The sequence below is a fragment of the Capra hircus genome, chromosome 11 (assembly GCF_001704415.2).
Source record: "Capra hircus breed San Clemente chromosome 11, ASM170441v1, whole genome shotgun sequence".
In the NCBI taxonomy this organism is placed as follows: Eukaryota; Metazoa; Chordata; class Mammalia; order Artiodactyla; family Bovidae; genus Capra; species Capra hircus.
The window spans coordinates 105,783,823-105,807,340 of NC_030818.1; the positions used below are offsets into that span (position 1 = coordinate 105,783,823).

The following is a 23,518-nucleotide window of genomic DNA, read 5'->3' on the forward strand; positions in this document are numbered from 1 at the left end:
CTGATAGGATAGGTAGGTGTTCTGAATCAGAAAACACAAGCTTCTGTTATTTCCTGATAGAACTGTCAGCACAGGTTAGAATGTATTAATGTTGAACCCTCCTCCAGTTTGTTTTAGGATATTTCACTTAAGGATCAACAGAATTAAGATCTGAGGAATTATGCGCTGAAACAGAACATACAGAGAGAGGCTATAGATTATTAGGGAAATAGCAGTTTGGCAGCAACTTCCCGTGTGGCCTTATCTTTAGGTTTGCCCCAAGGCGGGGAGGTTCACCAAAATCAACTGCTTTGGCACCCATAAATGTGCTCATTGGTTGTTCCCTGGGGTGAGCTCGGGGTGAATGACCTAGCGCTGTCCCGTGGCTGGATCTGCCTTGTGAACGATCTCCCTCCTGCAAGCTGAGCCACAGGTTCTGGCCTACTTCCCTCGCGGTAGGGGTTCCGGTTTGGCTGGAACCTGAGAACGCCGCCGAGGTCTCCACGCCTTAACCTCACACGTGGCGTGCTTCCTTTACACAGTGGCCAGATGCCCAAACCAACACGATACGGTAGGCAAGGTCTTTAATAGAAGCGAAAACGAGGGAACCGCCTCTCCACCCGCCACCCCGGAACTAGGCTGGGCGAAAGAGGGTCCAAGTCCTCGGTCGCAGGCACATCCGGCGCGGCCGCCGACCACGCCTAGCGCGGGAAGTTCTTGGGATACAGCTGGAAGAGCTTGCCTTCCTGCGTGGGCTCAAAGCCGTACCGTTCTAGGTGCTCGGGGTCGAAAGTCCCGGCCCTAAAGTCCTTCTCGATAGCCGGCGCCGCCGTCTCCAGAAAGAGCTGCCTGGCCGTCAGGGGGACGTCTGTGCCCTCCGGGGCGCGGTAGTTCACGTAGGGCTTGAGCTTGAAGCCGGCCAGCTCGGGCACCACCAGCTCCGGGACCATTTCCTTGACCAGCACGAACCTGCCGCCGCGACCGTGGAAGCCGACGCCCTTGGCACCGCGGCTCTTGTAGAAGGTGCGCGGGCCCCGCTTGCTGGTCCACTTGCTCATACGGTCGGCGCCCCGCACCAGGGCGCGAGCCGCCCCGCTCAGGAGGCCCATGGCGAGGCCTGCGCACAGCCACCACGCCGCTGCCGGTTCCAGCCGCCTCGGATTCCGGCCCCGCCGCGCTGCGCTTCCGGCGCCTTCGGCAGCTTCCGGCCCCCCCGGCCCCCGCGCCGCAGGAAGAGCGACTCCGATTGGCTGCGCCGTGTCGAATGTGCAGCCTCGGCCCTGGGAGGGGGCGGGACCGGCGGTGGCCCGGCCAATGCGCGGGGAGATCCCTGGTCGGGGGTGGGGCGCCAGGAGCGCGGCCGTCGGGGGCGGGGCTTCGAGGCGGCGCCGGACGACGGGAGGTGGATATCGGGAGCGCGGACGTTGGGGGCGGGGCTTCGGGGAGGCGGGACGGGAGCGCGCGGTGCCGGTGGGTCGCCGCCTAGCGCCGCGAAGTTGCCGGCTTAGGGGTCTGAGTCTGTGAGGAGAGGTAGCCATCGTCTCCCCCAGCCCGCGCCGCGACGACACTGCCCCCCAGGGCCGCCGGCGCCCCCAGCCCGACGTCCGTCATCTCGACCCCCGCTTAACTCGACGCCTCCCAACCCCGACGCCCCTCAGCTGGACGCCCCTAAACCCGATGCCCCCAGCCCGGGTGCTCCTCAACCCGACACCCCTAAACCGAGTGCCCCCTCCACCAGACGCCCCCCCAACCTGAGAGCCTTCAACCGGACGGCCCCTTACCCCCTACCCTCCAACCCTGCGCCCTCCCTTAACCACGCCCTCCCTCCGCTCCCTGCCTTCAGCCCCGCTGCCCCCGGCTCCCCAGTTCTCCTGGACTTGACCAGCTTCCCTCTGGCCCCACGCTGTGGAGCAAGCGGAGCAGCTGAAGGCGCTTCCGTCGTGTGGCAGGTGCTGGGGGCTTGAGCTTTTGTCCCCCTTGAGCCTGGTGGGCACCGGGAGATGGGACTGGGCAGGGCTGGGCGGTAGAGCTGGGGTCTAGGAGCTGCTGGTCCTTGAAAAGACGTCTGAAAAAAAAGTTTCCCACAGGGCACAGACCAGTGAGCAAATGCAGGTGACTCTGCACCTGCCTTCTGCTCCCTGACTTGTCTGGGTGGGATTTTGGAAGAGATAAACCCTCCCTTGCTGTGGCCCTTCTAAGAGAGCTGGGAGCCACAGGGTGAAGGCCCTAGACATGGCTCCTCCTCCTGGCAGAGAGGTCAGGTGTGCAGGGCTGCTCCTCAAGTTCACCGCAGCCGGGACCAGCACACCCACCTCCAGGGCCCACCACACTGGGTGGAAAACCCTGTGCCCAGCCCACTAGGGAGGGTCTGGCGCACAGCCTGCGGCGGCCACACAGCCCTACCCCTCCCCAGCCTCGGCCTCCTCGCCATGGGCCTGGAACTCCCGGCTGCACTAGGCCTTTGCCCAGATGCCCGCACTTGTCTTTGACCGGGAGAGGAGCCCGGGGCTTGGCTGCAGTTCCTGGCTCCTCGGGCAGCCACGCCAGGGCTGCTTACAGCGGCAGGTGGCTCCCTTTGCTTGCTCCTTTTGTTTTCCCCATGGAGGGCACAGTGCTTCGCCAGAGTTTTCCTGTCGATAGACAGGTAACTTAACGTGGACAGGCATTCAGGGACGGGCTGGGAGGCACCGCATGGCACGTGAGCCTGAGGTGGGACAACCTGTGCCCTCCTTGGAACCAGTCTGCTTTTGTTTCACTTTTTAGCCATGGAGCAAGAGGAGGACACTGGCCCAGAGGTACAGAACCTGAGGAGTCCAGTGAAGAGTCAGCCTGAAAATTCCCAGTGTGGCCGCTTCTGGACAAGGAGAAAGCTGCCCTGCGGCAGCTCCTTGAAGTCGGCTGCCTGCGGGAGCGGCGTGCGGGCCTCTCTTCCCCTGTCAGGACTGAACCCCTCCCTCTGTTCCTCAAGGTCACACTTGTCAGTTCCTGCTTCCTTTTAGGAAGCCTGCTTGCTTTGAGGTAGGGCCTTTTTCCCGGGGAACATCTGTAGCCACATCACAAAGACTTTTATTCCTAAACCAGAAAATTAGATGCATTAAAACAGCAGTGAAAAGCTGACAAGTCGGGGACGTCAGCCACTAGCGGCTGTATGAATAGGTCTGGGTCACTCTCTGGACTGTCCCCCTGGCTCCTCCCCTCCCCCCGCCTCCGGGGGTGGCTGAACTCAGCGGACGCACTTACGAGGAGGGTGCTTGTCTGCCACCCAGTGGAGGTGGTCTCTCGCCAAGCACACAGCCTGGGCCAGGAGGGCCTGGGCACCTCACTCTGAGGCAGAAGCTCCCACTGCTTCCTCTGCTTTCTGAGCCAAGTTCAGGGGGTTGAGTCTTTGGATCACTTCCTTGTTCTGTCTTGATGTAACATTCTGCTTTTGAAACACTTTTCTGAGTGCATTGATCTCCTCGGGTTTTCTGGCATCAGCACTGTCTGTGATCCTGGCTCTGAAGGATCAGGCAAGCTGCTTTAGTCCTTGGCACTTGTGTAAAAGCTTGACAGAATTCACACACACACCGCCCCCCTCCCTCAATCCATCCTGTTCCTGACTGCTTGGAAGGATGTGAGTACCGGGAGGAGTGGAGCGTAGTTGCTTGTTTGACTGGTTTCTTGTCTTTGCAGGGAACCTGCCAGCATCCCTGTATAGGAGATCCAGGCCGTCTGCCCACTCACCGTTCCACACTCACTGTTCTCTCTTGCATCCCTGTCTTTCTCCTGGGGTCTGGCTTCTGAATCTCCTTGTTAACTCCCTCCCTGGGAGCCCTTTGCTGTTCTGTGCTGGATTTAATGTTCTCAAGATCCAGCTGGCTCGTTAGGGTTTCTCAGCACTGCTGCTGTGTGGGCGCGCATCCGCCCTTGGGCCAGCAGCATGAGGTCCTGCTTGTGATGTGCGGGCACTGGAGAGGAGGCCTTTGCACGCCCCCGCCAGCCAGGTTTGCTCCTCTGGACTTGCATCCCGAGGAGCGGGGAGGCTGAGAATGGAGGGCTCAGATGCCCGGCACATTTGCAGTCAGTGCAGCGCAGCTGCTGGCCCTGCCCAGCCGTCCTGGGGGCGGGTAGCCCTTCTCCAGAGCAGAGCGGGACCCGGGCCCCTGCCTCCTGAAGGTCCGCTTCATTGTGGAGGTCTCCAGGGCTGCCAGAGTTTTCCTTGACCCACAGCTCTGTTCTTGCTCCCTGAGAAGCCGGGGCTGTGCCTGTCCTGGCCCTTCCTGACTGCAGGCTTCTCCCGCAGGTGGGCTTCCATCTGGCCGCCCTATGGTCCTGGGGTCTGGAGCTGATGGAGCAGCATTCCCAGTCCACCATGGTAACCACCTCACTGCTCCCGGGTGATGGGCGGGCCTCAGCATCTGTGGCCCCCTTCAGCCTTGGCCGCCCGGGGCCCTTTGTGTCCAGCCTGTGTTTGGGGTTGGGGGGTCTTGGTGCCTTGCTGATGGGTGCGCTCTCTATGACCTCGCCCAGCTGCTGGGGATTGTGATTGGAGTCTTCCTGGCCCTGGCCCTCATCGGCACCACCATCTTTTTTGTGTACAGAAGGGTTAGCCAATTCCGTGAGTATCTTGCATGAGGCTGTGGCTCCAGTGGGGGAGGGAGAAGAGGGCTTGAGAGGGTGGTAGGTTCAGATGACTTTCCCCATGTTTTAAGCTCCCACAAATAGCTCTCAAGGCATAGTGGCTTTTGTTGAAAACTGCCGGCCTGTCAACAGCTCGTCAGACCCATGGAATTTAACTGTCCTGACCTCTCTCGGCTCTCATTTGAGACCCATGGAATTTAACTGTCCTGACCTCTCTCGACTCATTTGCAAGAAGAGATGAAGTCCCGCTTCCTCTGCCTGGTTGTGTCACAGCCCAGAACAAGATGCTGTGTGGCACAGTGTGGGCAGGACGAGCTCAGTGTGCACCTGTGCTGGCCCACCTGTGCTCAGGCAGCCCCTTGGCGCCCCTTGCAGGACAGGTGCAGCCCAGTCCTCAGTACAGGTTCCGGAAGAGAGACAAGGTGATGTTCTACGGCAGGAAGATCATGAGGAAGGTAACTCACGCTGCGGGCCCCCTCCTCCCTCAGAGGGGTCGGCTTCAGACTGTGCCTAGGGCCACGCGGGGCCCCGGGGCTTGGGGAAGGTCTGGGGCGGGCACAGCACCCAGAGAGGAAATGAGCCAGGAAGGAGGGCAGAAGCCCCTCCCAGGAGCATCCCCAAGTGGGTCGAACGGAAGGTCCTGGCTCCGATGTAGCTTGGTGGGCCTCCCATGACTTGGGGCCGGGCCCTGCAAGGCGGAAGCTCCCAGGCCCCACTTGCCAGTGCCACGGCCGTCTTGGGGATGAGCAGCCTTTGCTGGTGGCCCCGTCCCCTCCCACGCACTGAGGACAAAGGGCTCAGCAGGCTCCCAGAGGCTTACTGTGCCACAAAAGCATGCTTGAAACATTTGCTGACGTGTAAAAATATTTTGTTTGTTACTTTTCTCTAGATACACAGTTAGTGTGTGTTCTTTGTAGAAGAACTTGAACTGTCAGACGAGGAGTCATGGGTGTCCCTGGGTGGCTCCTTCTCTTCAGGGTCAAGTGCTGTGAGAGGGAGGTTGGTTCAGGCTGCCGTGTCTGCCGGGCACGGCCCTGGGACGTGGTGTGCAGGCTGCTGCAGTCTCGTGTGGGGCCACACGGAATGACCTGCGAGCAGGTCTCAAGGCACTCGTGTGTGGCTGGACCTGGGGCTGTCCACAGATGACCCCACTGGGGACTCTGTGGTGGCAAGCTGGATTTGGTCTAAGGAAGACAGGAACGTGGTCTGGTGGGGCCGGAACCCCTTGGGGGCAAGGAGGAGTCACGGTGGCGACACCGACAACCGCGGCCAGCACCTCGGGGCAGACACGGCTTGGGAGCTGCCCAAGGGGGTCGGCTGACGCCTGGGTAGGAGCCAGGCCCTTTGTACTCCTTGGCAGCGCTGTTTGCGGCGGTCTGGTGGGCCTGGACTGTGAGGGGGACAAAGAGCTGTCCAGGCCGGGAGGGCGTGCAGGCGCTGGGGCTGCGTGTACCAGCGTGACGGGTGTGAGGAGGAGGGCGCCGGCCTTCCAGGAGAGGGACGTGGGGCCGAGGATGTCGGAGCTCTCGGGGCACCAGCTGTCTGGGGGCGTGGCCCTGTGTGCTCCCTGTCAGCAGCGCCAAGGAGGTTCCCTGTGTCCCGGGCAGGCGAGCAGATGGGGCCAGGCCAGAATGCTGGTGTCAGGCCTGCAGGGGCCACGTCCTGAGGGCTGGAACCGACCCTGAGACTGGGAACTGGATCCCACAGGTCTCAGAGTCCGGACTTAGCCGCCCCCTTTCATTCTGCAGGTGACCACACTTCCCCACACACTTGTGGGGAACACAGCTGCCCCCCGGCAGCGGGTGAGGAAGAGGACCAAGGTGCTGTCTTTGGCCAAGAGGTACTGGGAATGCCCTTCAGACCAGTCAGGTCCCAGCTGCCCTCCCCAGTGGGCTGTCTGTGGCTTCCCTGCTATGGGGCTCACAGCCTAAATGCTCTCTGCTTTATTTTTTAATTTTAAAAATATGTAATAGCTTAATCTGGCTGCATCAGGTCTTGGTCGTGGCACTCAGGCTTTGTTGCTCTGTGCCATGTGGGATCTTAGTTCCCCAGCCTGGGGTCAAACCCGCGTCCCCTGCATTGCAAGGTAGATTCCTAACCATTGGACCACCAGGGAAGGTCCTTGCTGTCTGCTTTTGAACCCCTTTGGGCCTCTGCTCCAGGTGTGTGCCTCTTTGCTTTGTAGGATCCTGCGGTTCAAGAAGGAATATCCTACCTTGCAGCCAAAGGAGCCCCCGCCCTCCCTGCTGGAGGCTGACCTCACAGAGTTTGATGTGAAGAATTCTCACCTGCCGTCAGAAGTTCTGTACATGCTGAAAAATGTCCGGTAAGAGAGAGGTGGGCCTGGAGGCTTTCTGTGTGCTTGCCTGGCTTCCGAGGTGTCCTTTCCCTGCGGCCACTGATGGTTGTGTCGACAAAAAAAAGTCAGTAAACAGCCTGTAACAGGAACAGTAAAGAGTTTTATTTGAGCCAAACTGAGGACTGTAACCTGGAAGACAGCCTCTCAGACAGCTCTGAGGAGCTTCTCCAGAGAAGCATGGTTTTCAGCACAGTTTTATATCTTGTCTGAATGAAGAATGTTAAACCAGTAAGGATGCATTCCTTCAGGGTATCAGAAAGAAATCAAAACCAGGTCCGCACACGCACGGCGAGTCAGTGTGGCATCGGCACCTGGGAAGGGAGTCTCGTCGTGAAAGCAGCACCAGGATTGATGGCCCAGGGTGGGAGACACTGAGCCCTGACTTTTAGCCTGGGCGTTCTTTACTTCTGCCAAGTGTTCAGTTCAGATCAGTCGCTCAGTCGCGTCCCCATGGACTGCAGCATGCCTGTCCGTCACCAACTCCCGGAGCTTGCTCAAACTCAGGTCCGTTGAGTCAGTGATGCCATCCAACCATCTCATCCTCTGTCGTCCCCTTCTCTTGCCCTCAATCTTTCCCAGCATCAGGGTCTTTTCCAGGGAGTCAGTTCCTCGCATCAGGGAGCCGAAGTGTTGGAGTTCCAGCTTCAGCGTCAGCAGTGTGCCCTTCAGTAATTAAAGCGGATGCACAGTGTGTGTTTGATCAGCCACAAACAGGATGTTCTGTCTAGAGAGCATAAAGCAGGTGTTCACACGTGGAGCAGCCGGAGCGGCCTCGCATGTGATGACCCCTTTCGTCGCTCGGCAAAGCGTCTGTCCTCCGGCTGTCACTGCCCCCCTGGTGGTGAGCAGAGCCTCCTCGCCGGTTCTTTCCCATGTGCGTCTGCCTCTCAGAGTCTCTTCCTTCAGGACGATGCAGAGCGAGTGTGGGAAGTGAGTGGCCAGATGGAAGATTGAAAGTCTGGCTCCCTGTCTCTCCCTGGAAGCCCCAGCTCCTCTTTGCAGCTCTTCACTAACTGCGCTTGGTTACAGACCTGCCTAAGAGTTCTCTGAGCTCCTGGGAGAGCAGCTGATGGCGATCCCTAGACCGCGGGCTCCTGCCCTGCTGGCGACCAGGCGCTAGTGCTGCAGGCTCTGTGGCCCTTGGGAGCTCTCCCTGTGGTCTGGCCAGCAGGGACAGTGGCCTCTGTCCCTCCCCCTCTTCCTGAAGGTGTCCCATGTGTTCTGTTTTCTGTAGGGTCCTGGGTCACTTTGAGAAGCCGCTATTCCTGGAACTTTGCAAACACATGGTCTTTGTGCAGCTTCTGGAAGGCGAGTACATCTTCCGGCCGGGGGAGCTGGACAACAGCATCTATGTGGTGCAGGATGGGCGGCTGGAGGTCCGCGTCCAGGACTCGGTGAGCGCCCTTGGCGGGGCGGGGGCGCTGCTGTGTGGGCACTCAGTGGTCTGCCCTCTTGAACATTTCTCAAGTTTTCCATTGAAAAGTTAGTGCAAAACGTGTTTTATGTAGATAGGAGAGTCATATGTTATTTCTCCAGCAAAATATATACAGTTGAATAAAGTTAAAGGCCAGCTTGCACAGCAAAACCAGGTCCTTTGGGTGGTTCAAAGAGGTAAGGCCTTCAGCTGGCTCACATGAGAAGTGTCCACTCCTTGGCCCACCTTTGGGGATTTTGCCAGTCCTGAGTTCATCAAAAACTTCTTCCATATTCTGAGGTGGCAGAGCCTATAGTGGTTGTCGTTGAGTTGAACCATTGGTCCATTCAAAGTTGGTCCCTAAACACTCCAACTAGGAGTGCAAAGTTTGTCATGAAGCCGTCCCCCCGCCTTTCTGCTGAGCATTCCCGAGTGAGCTCCAGGATGCTGGCGGAGTTTTGAAGTGTGAAGGTGGAGTAGTGCGGCCGTGAACATGGCGCTTTGCAGCTGGCTTTCGATCCTGTGTTGTGTGAGCAGCTGCTGCTCCACGTGCTCCCCGTGGCGGCGCTGTGAGCCTCTGCGCCTGTCCACAGTGGGGCTGGGCAGCCCCTCCTCTGTCTTCAGGCTGGAAGCGGAGCTGTTGCTCTTTGCCCTTCCAGGTAGTTTTCTACGGTTGCTTCTGTTCTTTCTAGTTTTTTTCTGGTGCAAAATCCAATGGAGCATCCGGGTTATTCTCAGGAGTGCCTCTGGGCAGACTGAAGGCCTCTGCAGCTCCAGTCTGCACAGCTGTCTTCTGCAGATTCCTTCACGCCTTCCCCACTGGGTGGTGAGGCTGGCTTTGTGGGCCAGAGCACCTCGGAGAGAAATGCGGAGGGCCAAGCTGAGGGCCTTCGGAGTGCAAAATCTCAAGCTTGAGTTGTTCGGAGGAAGACACATTGGACCACAGCTGCCCTTGACGCGGCATGTCAGCCTCTGGGACGCAGGGGCTGCATGGTGGCTCACATCACTCCCACTGCCTGAGGGCCCCTCAGTGGGTGGGCACTGATCTGGAAGATCAGCTGCATGCTTGTCTTATTTTCAGGTTTCAGGCTATAAATAATTTCAACTGTAAGAAAATAATTAAGGTATTAATTCAGCTGGAAGCTAACTCCTTGCTGCCTGCCTCTGTTGAATTATGTGCTTAAATCACAGTTGCCGGATGAGGGGGGATCTTTGGACCAAGACTCCTGGGTACTTGGTTTATTTGCCTGGTGGTAAGTGACCCAGGCTTCCCACCATAGACAGTGAACCCTGGACTGCATGGGGTTGTCCCCATCCCTGGCCACGTGAACTTCCCACCTGTTGGGCCCTGGGTGGACCTGACCCAGGACGGCTCCTGCATGTCCTTCCAGCTTTTAGATCACAGTGTTGTCGGGGTACAGGTCTCATGTGTAGCTTTGTCTGTGAGTGACCTGGGGGGATAATCAGAAAGGACATGCTTTCATCCAGTTTCCTCTGGTGGCAGGGGGGGCCTCCATGTCATCTGCCTGGCAGGCCTTCCCAAGAGGGCCAGAGCCTTTGGCCCAGATGGAAGGGCTCCTGGACTGTGACCTGTGCCAGGTTTGAACAAGTTCAAAGGTATTTTTCTGGGTCACCCTGAGATGAAGTTCCTATCCTAAATCACCAGCATTGCCTGGTTTCCTTTCTCCTTTAATCCAGTGGGAAAAAATATGTCAAAATGCCATCATTTATACTGGGAATAACTGCGTTTTTCCCCACAGCCTTTTAGTTAGCCCGCCAGCTCTCTCAGGCAGATCGTCCTGGTGCTGACAAGACACAAGGCTGAAGGCCAGGCTGGGCCTCCCTGTTCCTCTTAGTCACCCTCGTCTTCCTGCTCTCGTTCCGCACTTCGACAGGGTGCAGCCTCTGCCCTGCACGACCGGTGGTGGGTGGCGGCTTGCCTGGCCGGCCTGGCCCTGCCATGGGTGGCTCTCCTCTGCTTCCCAGGCGCAGGACGGCACTGAGGTGACGGTCAAAGAGGTTCTGGCTGGAGACAGCGTCCACAGCCTCCTCAGCATCCTGGACGTCATCACCGTGAGTGTCTCCTCTCCCCGGGTCTGCCCGCACTCACTAGACGGCGGGTCCCTCGGCGCCCAGGCCAGCTCTCCAGTGACGGGAGGGTCCCCCCAGTGGGCGGGGCCGTGCCTGGAGCAGCCTGGGAGCGGCTCTGACTAAGGGTCTGAGGGGGCTCGGTGTGGGCTTGTGGGCTTTGGTGTCTCTTACGTGGTCAGTTTTTGGCCTGAGCAGCATGTGCTCGGGCTCCAGGCGTCACAGGCATAAAGCGCCACAGGATGAAGGCGATGTCTCCTGTCTTCAGGCCCTAAGGCCCCTTCCCAGGAGAGGCCCTTTCTGGATCTTCTGTGCTAACACGTGTCCGTCAGTGATTTCTTCAGCTCTTGTGCTCTTCGTCGGAGCCATGAACGGCCTTGTGTGGACACTGTTTCCCGAGTTTGAAGGCCAGTCTGTAGGGCAGATCCTTAGGAGACTCACTGGATCCAAGGGCGCTGCCTCCAGCCACAGACACCGGAGCGCCAGGCCCGAGAGGGCGCCTCCCCCCCAGTGAGCGTCTCACAGCTGGTGCTTGCTGGTTGCCTCGCTGTGTCCCACGGTTTGCTGGACCCGGGGTGGGCAAGGTGCAAGCGGGGAAGCTGGAAGAAGATGTGAGGAGGAGCTGCTGGCCTGTGCGTTCCCTCTTGACCGGCGTAGAAGGCGTGGCAGCAGACACACTGTGCTCCCTCTTCTCACGGTTGCCCCAGGGGCCCAGCCATATCGCACCGCAACACGGACGTGATGTGGCCTTAATGCTGCCTCAAGGGCTTTTCAGGGGGAGCTTATGTATGTTTACAGGACAGAAGTGGCCTGTGGCCAGGTGGGTGCCTCGTGACGTGCCTGCGCAGTGCTGTAAGCGATCTCAGCCGCAGCACAGCCGTGCCCTGACAAACCGTGGGGCGGGAGTGAGAGGCCCTGGGCATGAGAGAGCCTGAGCCCCGCCGTCCTGGCGAATCGGATCTTTCCTTACATTCTGCCTCTTCAGGGTTTCTCACCTCGTAGTCTGTGCACAGTCGTCTTCTGCAGCGTTCCTGTGGTGAATGACACTGACTCTTGGGTTTATGTTTGGCAACAGTAGTAGGGGCTGCAGCAGGAAACAGCGCTTGTCACCCAGGATACAACCTGGACCTCACATTACTTGTAAAACCCCCACAGGCGCCAGGCCATCCCCTTCAAGAAGGAGGTTTCTGTGGCGCTCACAGTCCACCCTCATGATTACACTTCTGTAAATCTGAGGACGCAGCCTTTACAGCACATTGTTCTGAATCTATAGCGCAGGACACGGCCTTGACAGTCTGCTGCCCTAAATATACATCATTTGGCCACCAAGCCATCAGTGTGTGCACTGGGACCAAGAGACTGCTCCAGCTTGCCGTGAGTAAGGCTGCGCTCGGCGCCAGCGTCGGCCAGGACCAGTGCTCTCTGTACACTAGCTGGTGGCCAGTGGATTGCAAGCTCTGCATGGGGCCTCCAGTCTGTGCTTGGGCTCTTTGGGTGGGCACGATGATTTGAGCCCTGTTCAAAGCAGAAAAGGGCATCTGAAGGAACACCCTCGGGTGCCATATAATCTTCTGAGCCGCCCGTGTGTCTTGCTGTGGGCACTTAGACTGCTGTCCACTCTCAGTTGCACGGGTGGCCTTGCTAACAAGCAGGGACCTGAGTCTCAAAAGTTCTACACCCTTTGTCTCAATGAGGGGCGAGGGGTTATAGATGCCAACTGTTCTATTTCATCCCCGGAACAAATGATACCATCCACCCCTGTGTCCCAGGGTCGCAAAAGCCATGCTGCCAAGGGTTCCCCTTGCTTCTGCTAAAGCTGCGTCCCCAAGTCCAGCACCTCGGCCTGAGTGCATGGTTGATGCATCGTGAACTCAGTCACACTGGGCGCCCCTGACGACGCCCCCGCCGGGCCACAGGCTGCTCACGCTTCACTGTCTGCTGCACACCGGGCCTTGCTGACACGCAGGGGCCCGTGGTCTCATATTGCTCATCGTCACCACCTCTTCTGTGATTGTGGCTTTCATTCTGTCTTATCTCTGATGGATGAGGTTAAGAGGCTTGTGAAAGCTTCCTGGTGGGAGGGATTGGTTGTGGGTAAAACTGGGTCTTACTCTGGTGGGCAAGGCCACGCTCAGTTCAGTTCAGTCTCTCAGTTGTGTCCAGCTCTTTGCAACCCCATGGACTGCAGCACACCAGGCCTCCCTGCCCATCACCAACTCCTGGAGTCCACCCAAACTCATGTCCATTGAGTCGGTGATGCCATCCAGCCATCTCATCCTCTGTCGTCCCCTTCTCCTGCTCTCAGTCTTTCCCAGAATCAGGGTCTTTTCACATGAGTCAGCTCTTTGCATCAGGTGGCCAAAATACTGGAGTTTCACCTTCAACATCAGTCCTTACAATGAACACCCAGAATGGACTGGTTGGATCTCCTCACAGTCCAAGGGACTCTTCAAGAGTCTTCTCCGACACCACAGTTCAAAAACATCAATTCTTCAGCACTCAGCTTTTTTTGTAGTCCAACTCTCGCATCCATACATGACCATTGGAAAAACCATAGCCTTGACTAGATGGACCTTTGTTGACAAAGTAATGTCTTCTGCTTTTTAATATGCTGTCTAGGTTGGTCATAACTTTTCTTCCAAGGAGTAAGCGTCTTTTAATTTCATGGCTGCAGTCACCATCTGCAGTGATTTTGGAGCCCAGAAAAATAAAGTCAGCCGCTGTTTCCACTGTTTCCCCATCTATTTGCTGTGAAGTGATGGGACCAGATGCCATGATCTTCGTTTTCTAAATGTTGAGCTTTAAGCCAACTTTGTCACTCTCCTCTTTCACTTTCATCAAGAGGCTGTTTAGTTCTTCACTTTCTGCCCTAAGGGTGGTGGTATCTGCCTGTCTGAGGTTATTGATATTTCTCCCGGCAATCTTGATTCCAGCTTGTACTTCTTCCAGCCCAGCGTTTCTCATGATGTACTCTGCATATAAGTTAAATAAGCAGAGTGACAATATACAGCCTTGACATACTCCCTTTCCTATTTGAAACCAGTCTGTTGTTCCATGTCCAGTTCTAACTGTTGCTTCCTGGCCTGCATACAGATTTCTCAAGAGGCAGGTCAGGTGGTCGGGTATTCCCATCTCTTTCAGAATTTTCCAGTTTATTGTGATCCACACAGTCAAAGACTTTGGCATAGTCAATAAAGCAGAAATAGGTGTTTTTCTGGAACTCTCTTGCATTTTCGATGATCCAGCAGATATTGGTAATTTGATCTCTGGTTCCTCTGCCTTTTCTAAATCCAGCTTGAACATCTGGAAGTTCACGGTTCACGTATTGCTGAAGCCTGGCTTGGAGAGTTTTGAGCATTACTAGCGTGTGAGATGAGACATAATGTAGCATTACTGCAGCCACAGGGGCTTTCCAGGTGGAGCTTATATATGTTTACAGGACAGAAGCGGCCGGTGGCCAAGTGGGTGCATCATGACACACATGCGCGGTGCTGTCAGCGGTCTTAGCTGCTACATGACCACGTCACAGAGCGTGGCGTGAGAGCGAGAGGCCCTGGGCTGGGAGGCCGGACCACCGCCATCCTGGCGGATTTGCTCTTTCCGTACACTACTCCAACAGGTTAAAAAAATAGCATCTCATGTTAGCTTATCATTTTTAAACTTTGCATCATGGAATATTTCAAACATGCTCAAAAATAGAATAGAAGAATTAGTTTATCTCTGTCACTGGCTGCAAAGGCTCAGCTCCGTGTGCCCCATTTCCTCCCAGCTAACTGGAGTTGCGTGTTTAATCTTCTGGTCAAAGCCTACTTACAGCAAGCAAACCGCAGCGTATGCGGCTGCTTGGATAGATGCGTGCACCTGTGCCACTGGAAAGGTGTGTTTGATTTTAATCTTATCCTTGGAAGTTACATCTTTTGCTCTTCTTTTTAGCTGTGTACTCAGGCAACCTGTACTTCAGTTTCCCCAGACACTGCACAGAGGGGTCTCTGGGGCAGTTCAGCAGAACCGTGGCAGGGCTGCTTCTGTGCAGGCCTGGGAATCTCGGGGCTTGTGTGATGCTGGCCCAGCCCTAAGCTATGCATGGTGAGGGTGACAGGCTCCAGATGGAGGCTCCAGGGGTGTCCGCTGTGCTCAGCCTGCCCGTCAAACCCGTACACATGCGTTGAGCTGTTTGGGGCCGGGGGGGAGACGTGCGTGGGACCCGGGTCTCCGTCTGCTCCCAGGACCTGACCTGCCTTTAGCACATGCTTGGCCAGGGCTGAGAGGAACCCCACCCACTCTGAGCAAACCTGCCTGCTTCCTGCCTGGGGGCAGCCCCTGCCTGGAACCTTGTGCTGGGAGAGGGCACCCGGGTGTGCCCGTTGGGCCATAGGACGGTGGTTCTGTGGGGTTCGGGCTTGAGTGTCTGAGTCTGTGAGGTGTGCTGTGGGCCTGGGAGGTCTAGACAGGCTGGCTGTCATGTGGGGGGGGCTCCTAGATAAGAATGAGAGAGGGGTGCTGGAGGCTCATGTCTTACCTCTTGGTCTTGATCCCGATCCCATTGTGGCTTCTGGGCTGAGCACCCTCTGTGGCAGCTCCGCAGGCTGTGTGCTGAGAGCAGGGCCAGGCTCCTGCTGTCTCCCAGGTGCTGGGCCCCCTCGGCCCGGGGCCCCCGCGGGCTGCTGTCCTGCCCGCACAGTGCCCCCGGGTCAGAGAGCGGGGAGGGGGTGTTTGGAAAGAACACGTCTGTACTGAGCTAAATGCTCATTTGGAAGGACATCATTTTCCCCTCACCAAATGTGTATTTGTGACTTAAAATTCTTTTTATTTGTTCTTATCAAAATAACCTGAACAAATTCTAACAATGTTGCTGATGTTTTGTGAAGTGCAGCTGTCCGCTCCGCCACCCTCTCCCAAGAAAGGCCGCCTCCAGCTCTTTGAGTCCCCTGGGCTCAGCTGCGGCTCTTGCTGCTGTACGACTCTTCTGTCTCGATTTTGCTCTGACTTCCCGCTGCAGGAAATGTCCTGCCTGCCTCACCGCCCTGCCCCTCTCGTCGCACCTGTGGGCGTGGTTGGCAGCTGAGCCTGCGGAGCCTGGAGGTGAAGTTCTGTTTCGTTCCCCTGGAGTTGACAGTTGCCTCACTGTCGGTCGCTTAGTTTTCTGTGCGTGGCGTGCGCTGCTGCCCTTGTCCAGGAGTCCGTGAGTCGGGGAGCGACCTCCGGGTCCGCAGGCTCTGTCCCCTGTGAACTTCTGGGGCACTCGGCCCAGCCCCCGCCCCGGGCAGGGCTCCTTCCTTCCTGGGCAGGGCTCCCGCCTCCTCTGCTGAGCTGCCTGTTCAGGTGGAGCAGACCCTCTGTTGCTTCCTGAGGAGTGTGCAGGGAGGGTGGGTTTCGAACCCTCACAGGCCTGGAATTGTCTTCATTCTGCACTCCCTTCATCTTTCTGTTGTACTTTTAAGGAGATTTTGTTTCCTTTACTTTCCAGATCTTCCACTGAGATTTTAATTTCTGTCATCATTTTTTATTATAGAAGTCTAATTGACTTATAGTGTTGTTTTAATTTCACATATACAGCAAACTGATTCAGCGATACATATATATATATTTTTTTTTCCAGATTCTTTTCCGTAATGGTTTATTACAGGGTATTGAATGTACTTCTCTGTGCTATAGAGTAGGTCCTTGTTGGTTACCTATTTTAAATATGTTGTTGTTCAGTTGCTAAGTCATGTCCAATTCTTTGTGATCCCATGAGCTGCAGCACGCCAGGAACCTCTAGCCTCTGCTATCTCCCGAAATTTGCTCAAATTCATGTCCATTGAGTCGGTGATGCCATCCAACCATTTCATCCTCTGCCTCCCCCTTCTCCTCTTGCCCTCAATCATTCCCAGCATTAGGGTCTTTTCCAGTGAGTTGGCTCTTTGCATCATGTGGCCAAAGTATTGGAGCTTCAGCTTCAGCATCAGTCCTTCCAGTGAATATTCAGGGTTGATTTTCTTTAGGATTGACTGGTTTGATCTCCCTGGAGTCCAAGGGACTCTCAAGAGTCTTCTCCAGCACCACAATTCAAAAGCATCAATTTTTTGGTGCTCAGCCATCTGTACGGTTCAGCTGTCGCACTCATACGTGACTGCTGGAGAACCATAGCTTTGACTGGACGGGCTTTTGTTGGCAAAGTGATGTCTCTCTGCCTTTCTTTCACGGAGCAAGCGTCTTTTAACTTCACGGCTGTAGTCACTGTCCACAGTGATTTTGGAGCCATGAAGATAAAATCTGCCACTGCTTCCGCTTTTTCGCCCATCTGTTTACCGCGAAGTGATGGAACCAAACGCCATGATCTTAGGTTTTTGAGTGTTGGGTTTTAAGCCAGCTTTTTCACTCTCCTCTTTCACTCTCATCAAGAGGCTCTTTAGTATCTCTTTACTTTCTGTCGTTAAGAGTGCTATCATCTACATATCTGAGGTTATTGATAATTCTCCCAGAAATCCTGAATCCAGCTTTTGGTTCTTGCAGTCTAGCATTTTGAATGATGTACTCTACATATAAGTTAAATAAGCAGGGTGACAGTGTATAGCCTTGAGATACTTCTGTCCTAATTAGGAACCAGTCCATTGTTCCATATTTGGTTCTAACTGTTGCTTTTTGACCTGCATACAGGTTTCTCAGGAGGCAGGTACGGTGGTCTGGTATTACCGTCTCTCTAAGAATTTTCCACAGTTTGTTGTGATCCACACAGTCAAAGGCCTTAGCATAGTCAATGAAGAAGAAGTAGATGTTTTTCTGGAACTTTCTTGCTTTCTCCATTATCCCGCGAATGTTGGCAATTTAATCTCTGGTTCCTCTGCCTTCGAAACCCAGCTTGAACGTCTAGAAGTTCTCAGTTCATATACTGCTGAAGCCTGGCTTGAAGAATTTTGAGCATAATTTTGTTAGCATGTGAAATGAGCTCAACTGCAAGGTGGTTTGAGCATTCTTTGGCATTGCCCTTCTCTGGGATTGAAATGAAAACTGACCTTTTCCAGTCCTGTGGCCACTGTTGAGTTTTCCAAACTTGCTGGCGTATTGAGTGCAGCACTTTCACAGCACCATCCTTTAGAACTTGAAATAGCTCAGCTGGAGTTCCATCACCTCCAGCAGCTTTGTTCATAGAGGTGCTGCCTCAGGCCCACTTGACCTCACACTCCATGGTGTCCAGCTCTAGGTGAGACCACGCCACTGTTCACCTGGGTCATTGAGGCTCTTTTTTTTTTTTTATAGTTATTCTGTGTATTCGTGCCACCTTTTCGTAATCTTTCCTGCTTCTTTTGGGTCCCTACTGTCTCTCTCGTTTATTGTGCCCATCTTTGCGTGAAATGTTCTCCTGGTATCTCTAATTTTCATGAAGAGATGTCTAGTGTTTCCCATTCTATTGTTTTCCTCTATTTCTTTGCATTGATCACCGAGGAAGGCTTTCTTATCTCTCCTTACTATTCTTTGGAACTCTGCCTCCAGTTGGGTACATCTTTCCCTTTCTCCCTTGCCTTTCGATTCTTTTCTTTTCTTAGCTGTTTGTATACTCTCCTCAGACAGCCACTTTGCCTTCTTGCATTTCTTTTTATTTGGAATGGTTTTGGTCACTGCCTCCTGTTCAGTTCAGTTCGGTCGCTCAGTCGTGTCCTACTCTTTGCGACCCCGTGGACTGCGGCACGCCAGGCCTCCCTGTCTTATCACCAACTCCCAGAGCTTGCTCAAACTCATGTCCATTGAGTTGGTGATGCCATCCAACCATCTCACCCTCTGTCGTCCCCTTCTCCTCCTGCCCTCAATTTTTCCCAGCATCAGGGTCTTTTTAAATGAGTCAGCTCTTTGCATCAGGTGGCCAAAGTAGTGGAGTTTCGGCTTCAACATCAGTCCTTCCAGTGAATACCCAGGACTGATCTCCTTTAGGATGGACAATCTCACGAACCTCCCCATAGTCCTTCAGGCACTCAGTCTGCCAGATCCAACTCCTTGAATCTATTCGTCACCTCCACTGTATAGTCATAGGGATTTGATTTAGATCATACCTGAATGCTAATGATTTTCCCTACTCTTTTCAGTTTAAGCCTGGATTTTGTAATAAGGAGCTCATGATCTGAGCCATAGTCATCTCCCAGTCTTGTTTTTGCTGACTGACTGTATACAGCTTCTCCATCTTCAGCTGCAGAGAATGTAATCAGTCTGATTTCAGTCTTGACCATCTGGTGATGTCCCTGTGTAGGGTCATCTCTTAGGTTGTTGGGAAAGGATTTGTTATGACCAGTGTGTTCTCCTGATCAAACTTATTAACCTTTGCCCTGCTTCATTTTGTACTCCAAAAGGCCAAACTTGCCTGTTATTCCAGGTATATCTTGACTTCCTACTTTTGCATTCCAGTCCTCTATGACGAAAAGGAAATCTTTTTTTTTTTTTTGGTGTTAGTTCTAGAAGGTCTTCTTTGGCATCAGTGGTTGGGGTATAGACTTGGATTACTGTGATGTTGAATGGTTTGCTTTGGAAACAAGCAATCATTCTGTGGTATTTTAAATATAGTAGTATGTATGTGTTAACCCCTAGCCCTAGCCCTCCGCCTTTTCCCTTTGGTAACTGTAAGCTGTTCTCTGTGTCTGAGTCTGTTTCTGTTTGTGACTGAGCCCGCCTGTGGCATTGTTTGGTTCCACGTGTAGGTGATGCCGTGCGGTGCTTGTCTCTCCCGCTGACTCACTGAACCTAGTATGATCGTCTCTGGTTCAGCTGTGTGGCTGCTAATGGCAGTGTTTTGTGTTTTCTTGTGACTGAGTGACATTCTGTGTGTGTGTGTGCGGGCACGCCACACACCGCGTCTCCTGTAGCCGTTCATCTGCCGATGGACAGCCAGGCTCCCCGTGTCTCGGCTGTCGTGCACCGTGCCGCTGTGAGCACTGGGGTGTGTATATCTTTGCTAACAGAGTTATCTCCGGATCTTTGGCCAAGAGTGGGATTGCTGGGTCACGTGGCAGCTCTATTCTTAGTTTTCTAAGGAACCTCCGTACGGTTCTCCATAGTGGCTGCGCACTTGCATTCCCACCAGCAGTGTGGGAGGGCGCCCTCTTCTCCAGTCACATTTTTTATTTCGAGAGCTTTCTTTCCTCTCAGTATTTTTTATGGATGAAGTAAGACGAGATCTCCTTTGCGCCCTGTGTCGCCTCTGGCTCCTCTGAGTGTCTCGTCTCTGCTCATTTGTTTCCGTCTCTCGGGGCTGGGCCTGCCGTGTCACCAGCAGTCCAGCTGTGTGAGAGGGAAGTCCACGCCTGGCCTGGCCGCGCAGCCGGTGCACGTGGGCTGTGGGGCGTGTGCTGCTCGTTCACCGTGTGTCTGGAGTTTTGTCCCTTCTGAACACTTTCCTGCAATCCTACCTGCCCCATTGTGGTAATTTTTACAAATTTGTTATGAAATACTTCAGATATACAGGAAAGCAGGCAGGAAGCAGACGTGTCAGCTGTGAGCCGGGTGAGGCAGCAATGGCCCTGGCACTCAGGCTGGCCGTGGGCTCCTGGTGCCACCCCGCTGCCCTCCACCCTTTCCGAGGAGGCAGCTGCTTTTCTGCCTTTCCTCTGATATTCTGCAAAGTGTGGCGCATTGCTGTGGCCGGCTCGTCCGTGGTGTCGCACCCTGCGCGGTTCTGCAGCGCCCTGCTGCGCGGGGGTCACCGGCATGAATCCCTCCGTGGAGGCGTGTTGTTGCAGTCCCGTTGTCCACTCGCTGCCCTTTGATCTACTCGTTGTTGGCTGACCAGTTTTTGTGATTGTTCGCTCTGGTGGCCAGGGCCACAGAGAGCGTTTGTAGGCGTGTAGGTGTGTGCCAGGCCTGTGCACACCCCTGCAGCTGTCGCGCCTGCGCTTTCAGAGTTTCTCGGTGAGGTTGAGGGCATTATTTTCCTAAGTAAAGAAGTGCGTTTGAGCTGTTTTTATTGTCAGCTGTTGAGTTGCCATTTTCTCTCCCCACCCTGCCCTTAAACACACAGACATGCTCACAGAACAGACACACACACGCTTTTCTCCCCGATTCTGGAACTGATGAGAGTTGCTGCCTGTCAGGGCTTCTGGGGTGGGGTTGTGGGGTGTCCACCCCTGTTTCTCCCGGGGTCTCCTGGCCGCGTGGCTCCCTGGTGAGCGTGAGACATACTGCCAGCACAGGTCTTGTAGAGCTGGCCTGGAAGCGGAGTGGGGTCGTGTCTGAGAGCGACCCTCACCCCTGTCAGCCCACGAGGAGTTCGCCCGCGCCCCACAGAGCAGCCGGGGGTGCGTGCGCATCGAGGGCCGAGCCGTGACCTGGCTTGGCCTCTGCCTCTTCCTCCCAGGGCCTCTGGAGCTGGCCCCCAGGCCCTGTGTTGGGCACCTGGCAGGTGGCTGCTCTGTGTTGCTTGGGGCTCCTGCTTGTGGTGTGGTCGTGGATCTTCTATGGATCAACCTCCTCTCTCTTTTATTGTTTTGAACTCAAAACTTTTTGGTTGTTATGGGTTTTAAACGTTGAATTATAGTGAGTTGGTTTACAATGTCATGTTAGCTCTAGCTGTGCGACAGAGTGGCTGAGCTATAGTCAGATGCGCGCCGCTTTTTCTAGGTCCCTTTTCTTCATAGGTTATTGCGGCCGTTTGAGTACTGCTCCCTGCGCCACAGAGCCGGACATTGTTTTGCCTACTTCATACACAGGGGTGTGTCCGTCTTAATCCCAAACTCCGCTTTATCCCTCCCTCCGTTTCCCCTTCTGTGATCGTAAGTTTGTTTTCTATGTCTGTTTTCTGTGACTCTGTTTCTGTTTTGTAAACAAGTTCATTCGTATAATTCAAATAAAAATTCCACATATACGCAGAATTCATTCACCTGGTTAATTCCGTGATCTCTGTCTTTGACTTACTTCACTTAGTAATGCCTAGGTCCATCCATATTGCTGCAAGCGGCATTACTTCCCTCCTTTTTATGGTTGAGTGGCATTCCGTAAATGCTTCCCAGGTGGCTCAGTGGTGAGGAATCAGCCTGCCAAGCAGGAGACACAGCTTCACTCCCTGGTCTGGGAAAGTCCTCTTGTCAAGGAAATGGCAACTCACTCTGGTATTCTTGCCTGGGAAATCCCATGGACAGAGGAACCTGGCAGACTACACTCCATAGGTTTCAAAGAGTTACATGACCCAGCAACTAAACAGCCACAGTATCGCATTGTGTATATACTCCACTGTGTATACATACTCCACATTGTGTACATATACTCCACATTGTGTACATGTACTCCATTGTGTACGTATACTCCATTGTGTACATGTACTCCGCTGTGTGTGTATATATATATATATATACTCCACACTGTGTACATATACTCCATTGTGTGTGTATACTCCACTGTGTACATAGACTCCTCATTGTGTATATATACACCACACCTTCCTTGTCCATCCGTTTGTTGATGGACACTTAGGTTGCGTCTATGGCCTGACTCGTGAATAGTAATGCTATGAACATTGGGGTGCATGTATCTCTTTGAGCTTTGGCTTCTCTGGATTCATACAGGGACAGCCTTCTCAGTATAAAGGATCTGAAGCAGGCAGAAAGGACTTCAAGGCAGAAGCGATATAACTAAGCCCAAAACACACCGAGGACCCCTTGAGCCGGAGCCCAGTGTTCCCAACAGGCAGGGCTGTTTGGAGGAAGGGGCATTTTCCATGTTCACTCATGGACAGTCAGGTCAGGAAACTGGACATCCACTAGGTTTTATCTGTGTGAGTTCTTTTTTGCAGGGCATTGCATACAAGTAAAGCAGGGCTGTCCAACAGCAGCAACAGTGAGCCTCACCACACGGGCGTGCTGCTCTCTGTGGCAATTTATTAAGCTTCTTCATTCTGGCTTTCAAAGAAGAGAGACATTGAGATTTTATTTTTAATAAGAATGAAATAGAATTCCTGTTCTGCCCTGGCAGAGTGATGCTACCATAGCCTCTCTCTCCTGCTGGTTACAACAGAAACTTTGGGTAGAATGCAAAGCAGTTACCCAGGAATCTGAAAATAAAAGTGGACAGATCGCGGTTGGGAGCTGCAAACAGGAGAGCAGCCCAGGGACGGTCGGTTCCCCTTCCGTCTCAGTGCTCTGTCTCAGGGCAGCCCGATCCCGGGCTCTCGGTGTGGGAGAGAGTGGGGGTGGCTCTTGAGAGTCTCAGGGCGGACAGGCAGCAGCATGGCACAGGCCAGGCATGGCCGTGAGAACCCGGCTGAGATGCAGCCTCAGCCCAGGTCTCAGACTGAGGGGCATTGGTGCCAGCAGAGCCAAGCACTTGAGGCATCGCCCAAAAATCAGAGATGCGGGCCCCCAGCCCCACACAGCAGTGGGATGGGCCAGGGAGTAAGACAGAACTCATGGTCTGAACCCAGGCAGCTTGATAACTTGCTAAAAATTTCAACATTCCCCAGAAAATTGGAGCCTAACCCTAGATACATCAGTAATAATGTTGAATGCATCAATTAAATGGTGATCAGTTTAGATAGAAATACCAATATCCAGCTACATGCTGGCTTCATAAAACTACTATAGCCATAAAGACTTAGGTAGATTAAAAAAAAAAGAAGATGATAGACTATATCATGAAAACTCAAAACCGAAAGGCCGCATTAATGTTAGACAAAGTAGACTTCAGACCACAGAACGTTTCTGGGGTGAGGAATACCACTCATCAAGAAGATAGAGCAACCCCACATGTGTATTCTCCTAAGAATGGAATTTCAAAAGTGGAGCAGAAACTTATAGATGTGAAAGGAGAAATGGATCCCTAGTTGTAGCTGATGGCTTCACTCTTTCAGTGATCAGTAGGATAGGTAAGCAGAGAGTCTACAGGGATGTAGCAGATCTACACAGCACCATCAGCCTCCTTGCTTAATTAAGTGAACATTTATTGGACACTCATCCCAGCAATAGCAAGTACATTCCTTTCATGTGGACATGGGGCACTCACAATACATACTGTTAATATATTCTGGGTCTTAAAGCAAATGGTAGTAAATGTCAGCAAATTTGGAAAACAGTAGTGACCAGAGGACTGCAAAAGGTCAGTTTTCA

At 54.0% G+C, this 23,518-nt stretch overlaps 2 protein-coding genes across 5 annotated transcripts in view; one reads left to right on the top strand and one right to left on the bottom strand.

Moving 5' to 3' along the window:
* On the bottom strand, window positions 547-1,195 carry MRPL41 (mitochondrial ribosomal protein L41). Its single transcript, XM_005687389.3, has one exon. It carries the CDS (start codon window positions 1,086-1,088, stop codon window positions 681-683), a length of 408 nt encoding a protein of 135 aa, XP_005687446.3. The 5' UTR covers window positions 1,089-1,195; the 3' UTR covers window positions 547-680.
* Window positions 1,418-23,518, top strand: part of PNPLA7 (patatin like phospholipase domain containing 7) — an 84,608-nt gene continuing 62,507 nt past the window's right edge. For all 4 annotated transcript variants that reach the window (XR_001918899.1, XR_001918900.1, XM_018056207.1 and 1 more), the window contains exons 1-9: window positions 1,418-1,928; window positions 2,743-2,774; window positions 4,262-4,333; window positions 4,489-4,576; window positions 4,975-5,054; window positions 6,348-6,439; window positions 6,785-6,925; window positions 8,193-8,352; window positions 10,359-10,445. Coding sequence is in view for 2 of the 4 variants with exons in the window: in XM_018056207.1 (XP_017911696.1) it covers window positions 2,745-2,774; window positions 4,262-4,333; window positions 4,489-4,576; window positions 4,975-5,054; window positions 6,348-6,439; window positions 6,785-6,925; window positions 8,193-8,352; window positions 10,359-10,445 (750 nt within the window). In the remaining 2 variants the exon portion in view is untranslated. The remainder of the gene's footprint in view (window positions 1,929-2,742; window positions 2,775-4,261; window positions 4,334-4,488; window positions 4,577-4,974; window positions 5,055-6,347; window positions 6,440-6,784; window positions 6,926-8,192; window positions 8,353-10,358; window positions 10,446-23,518) is intronic.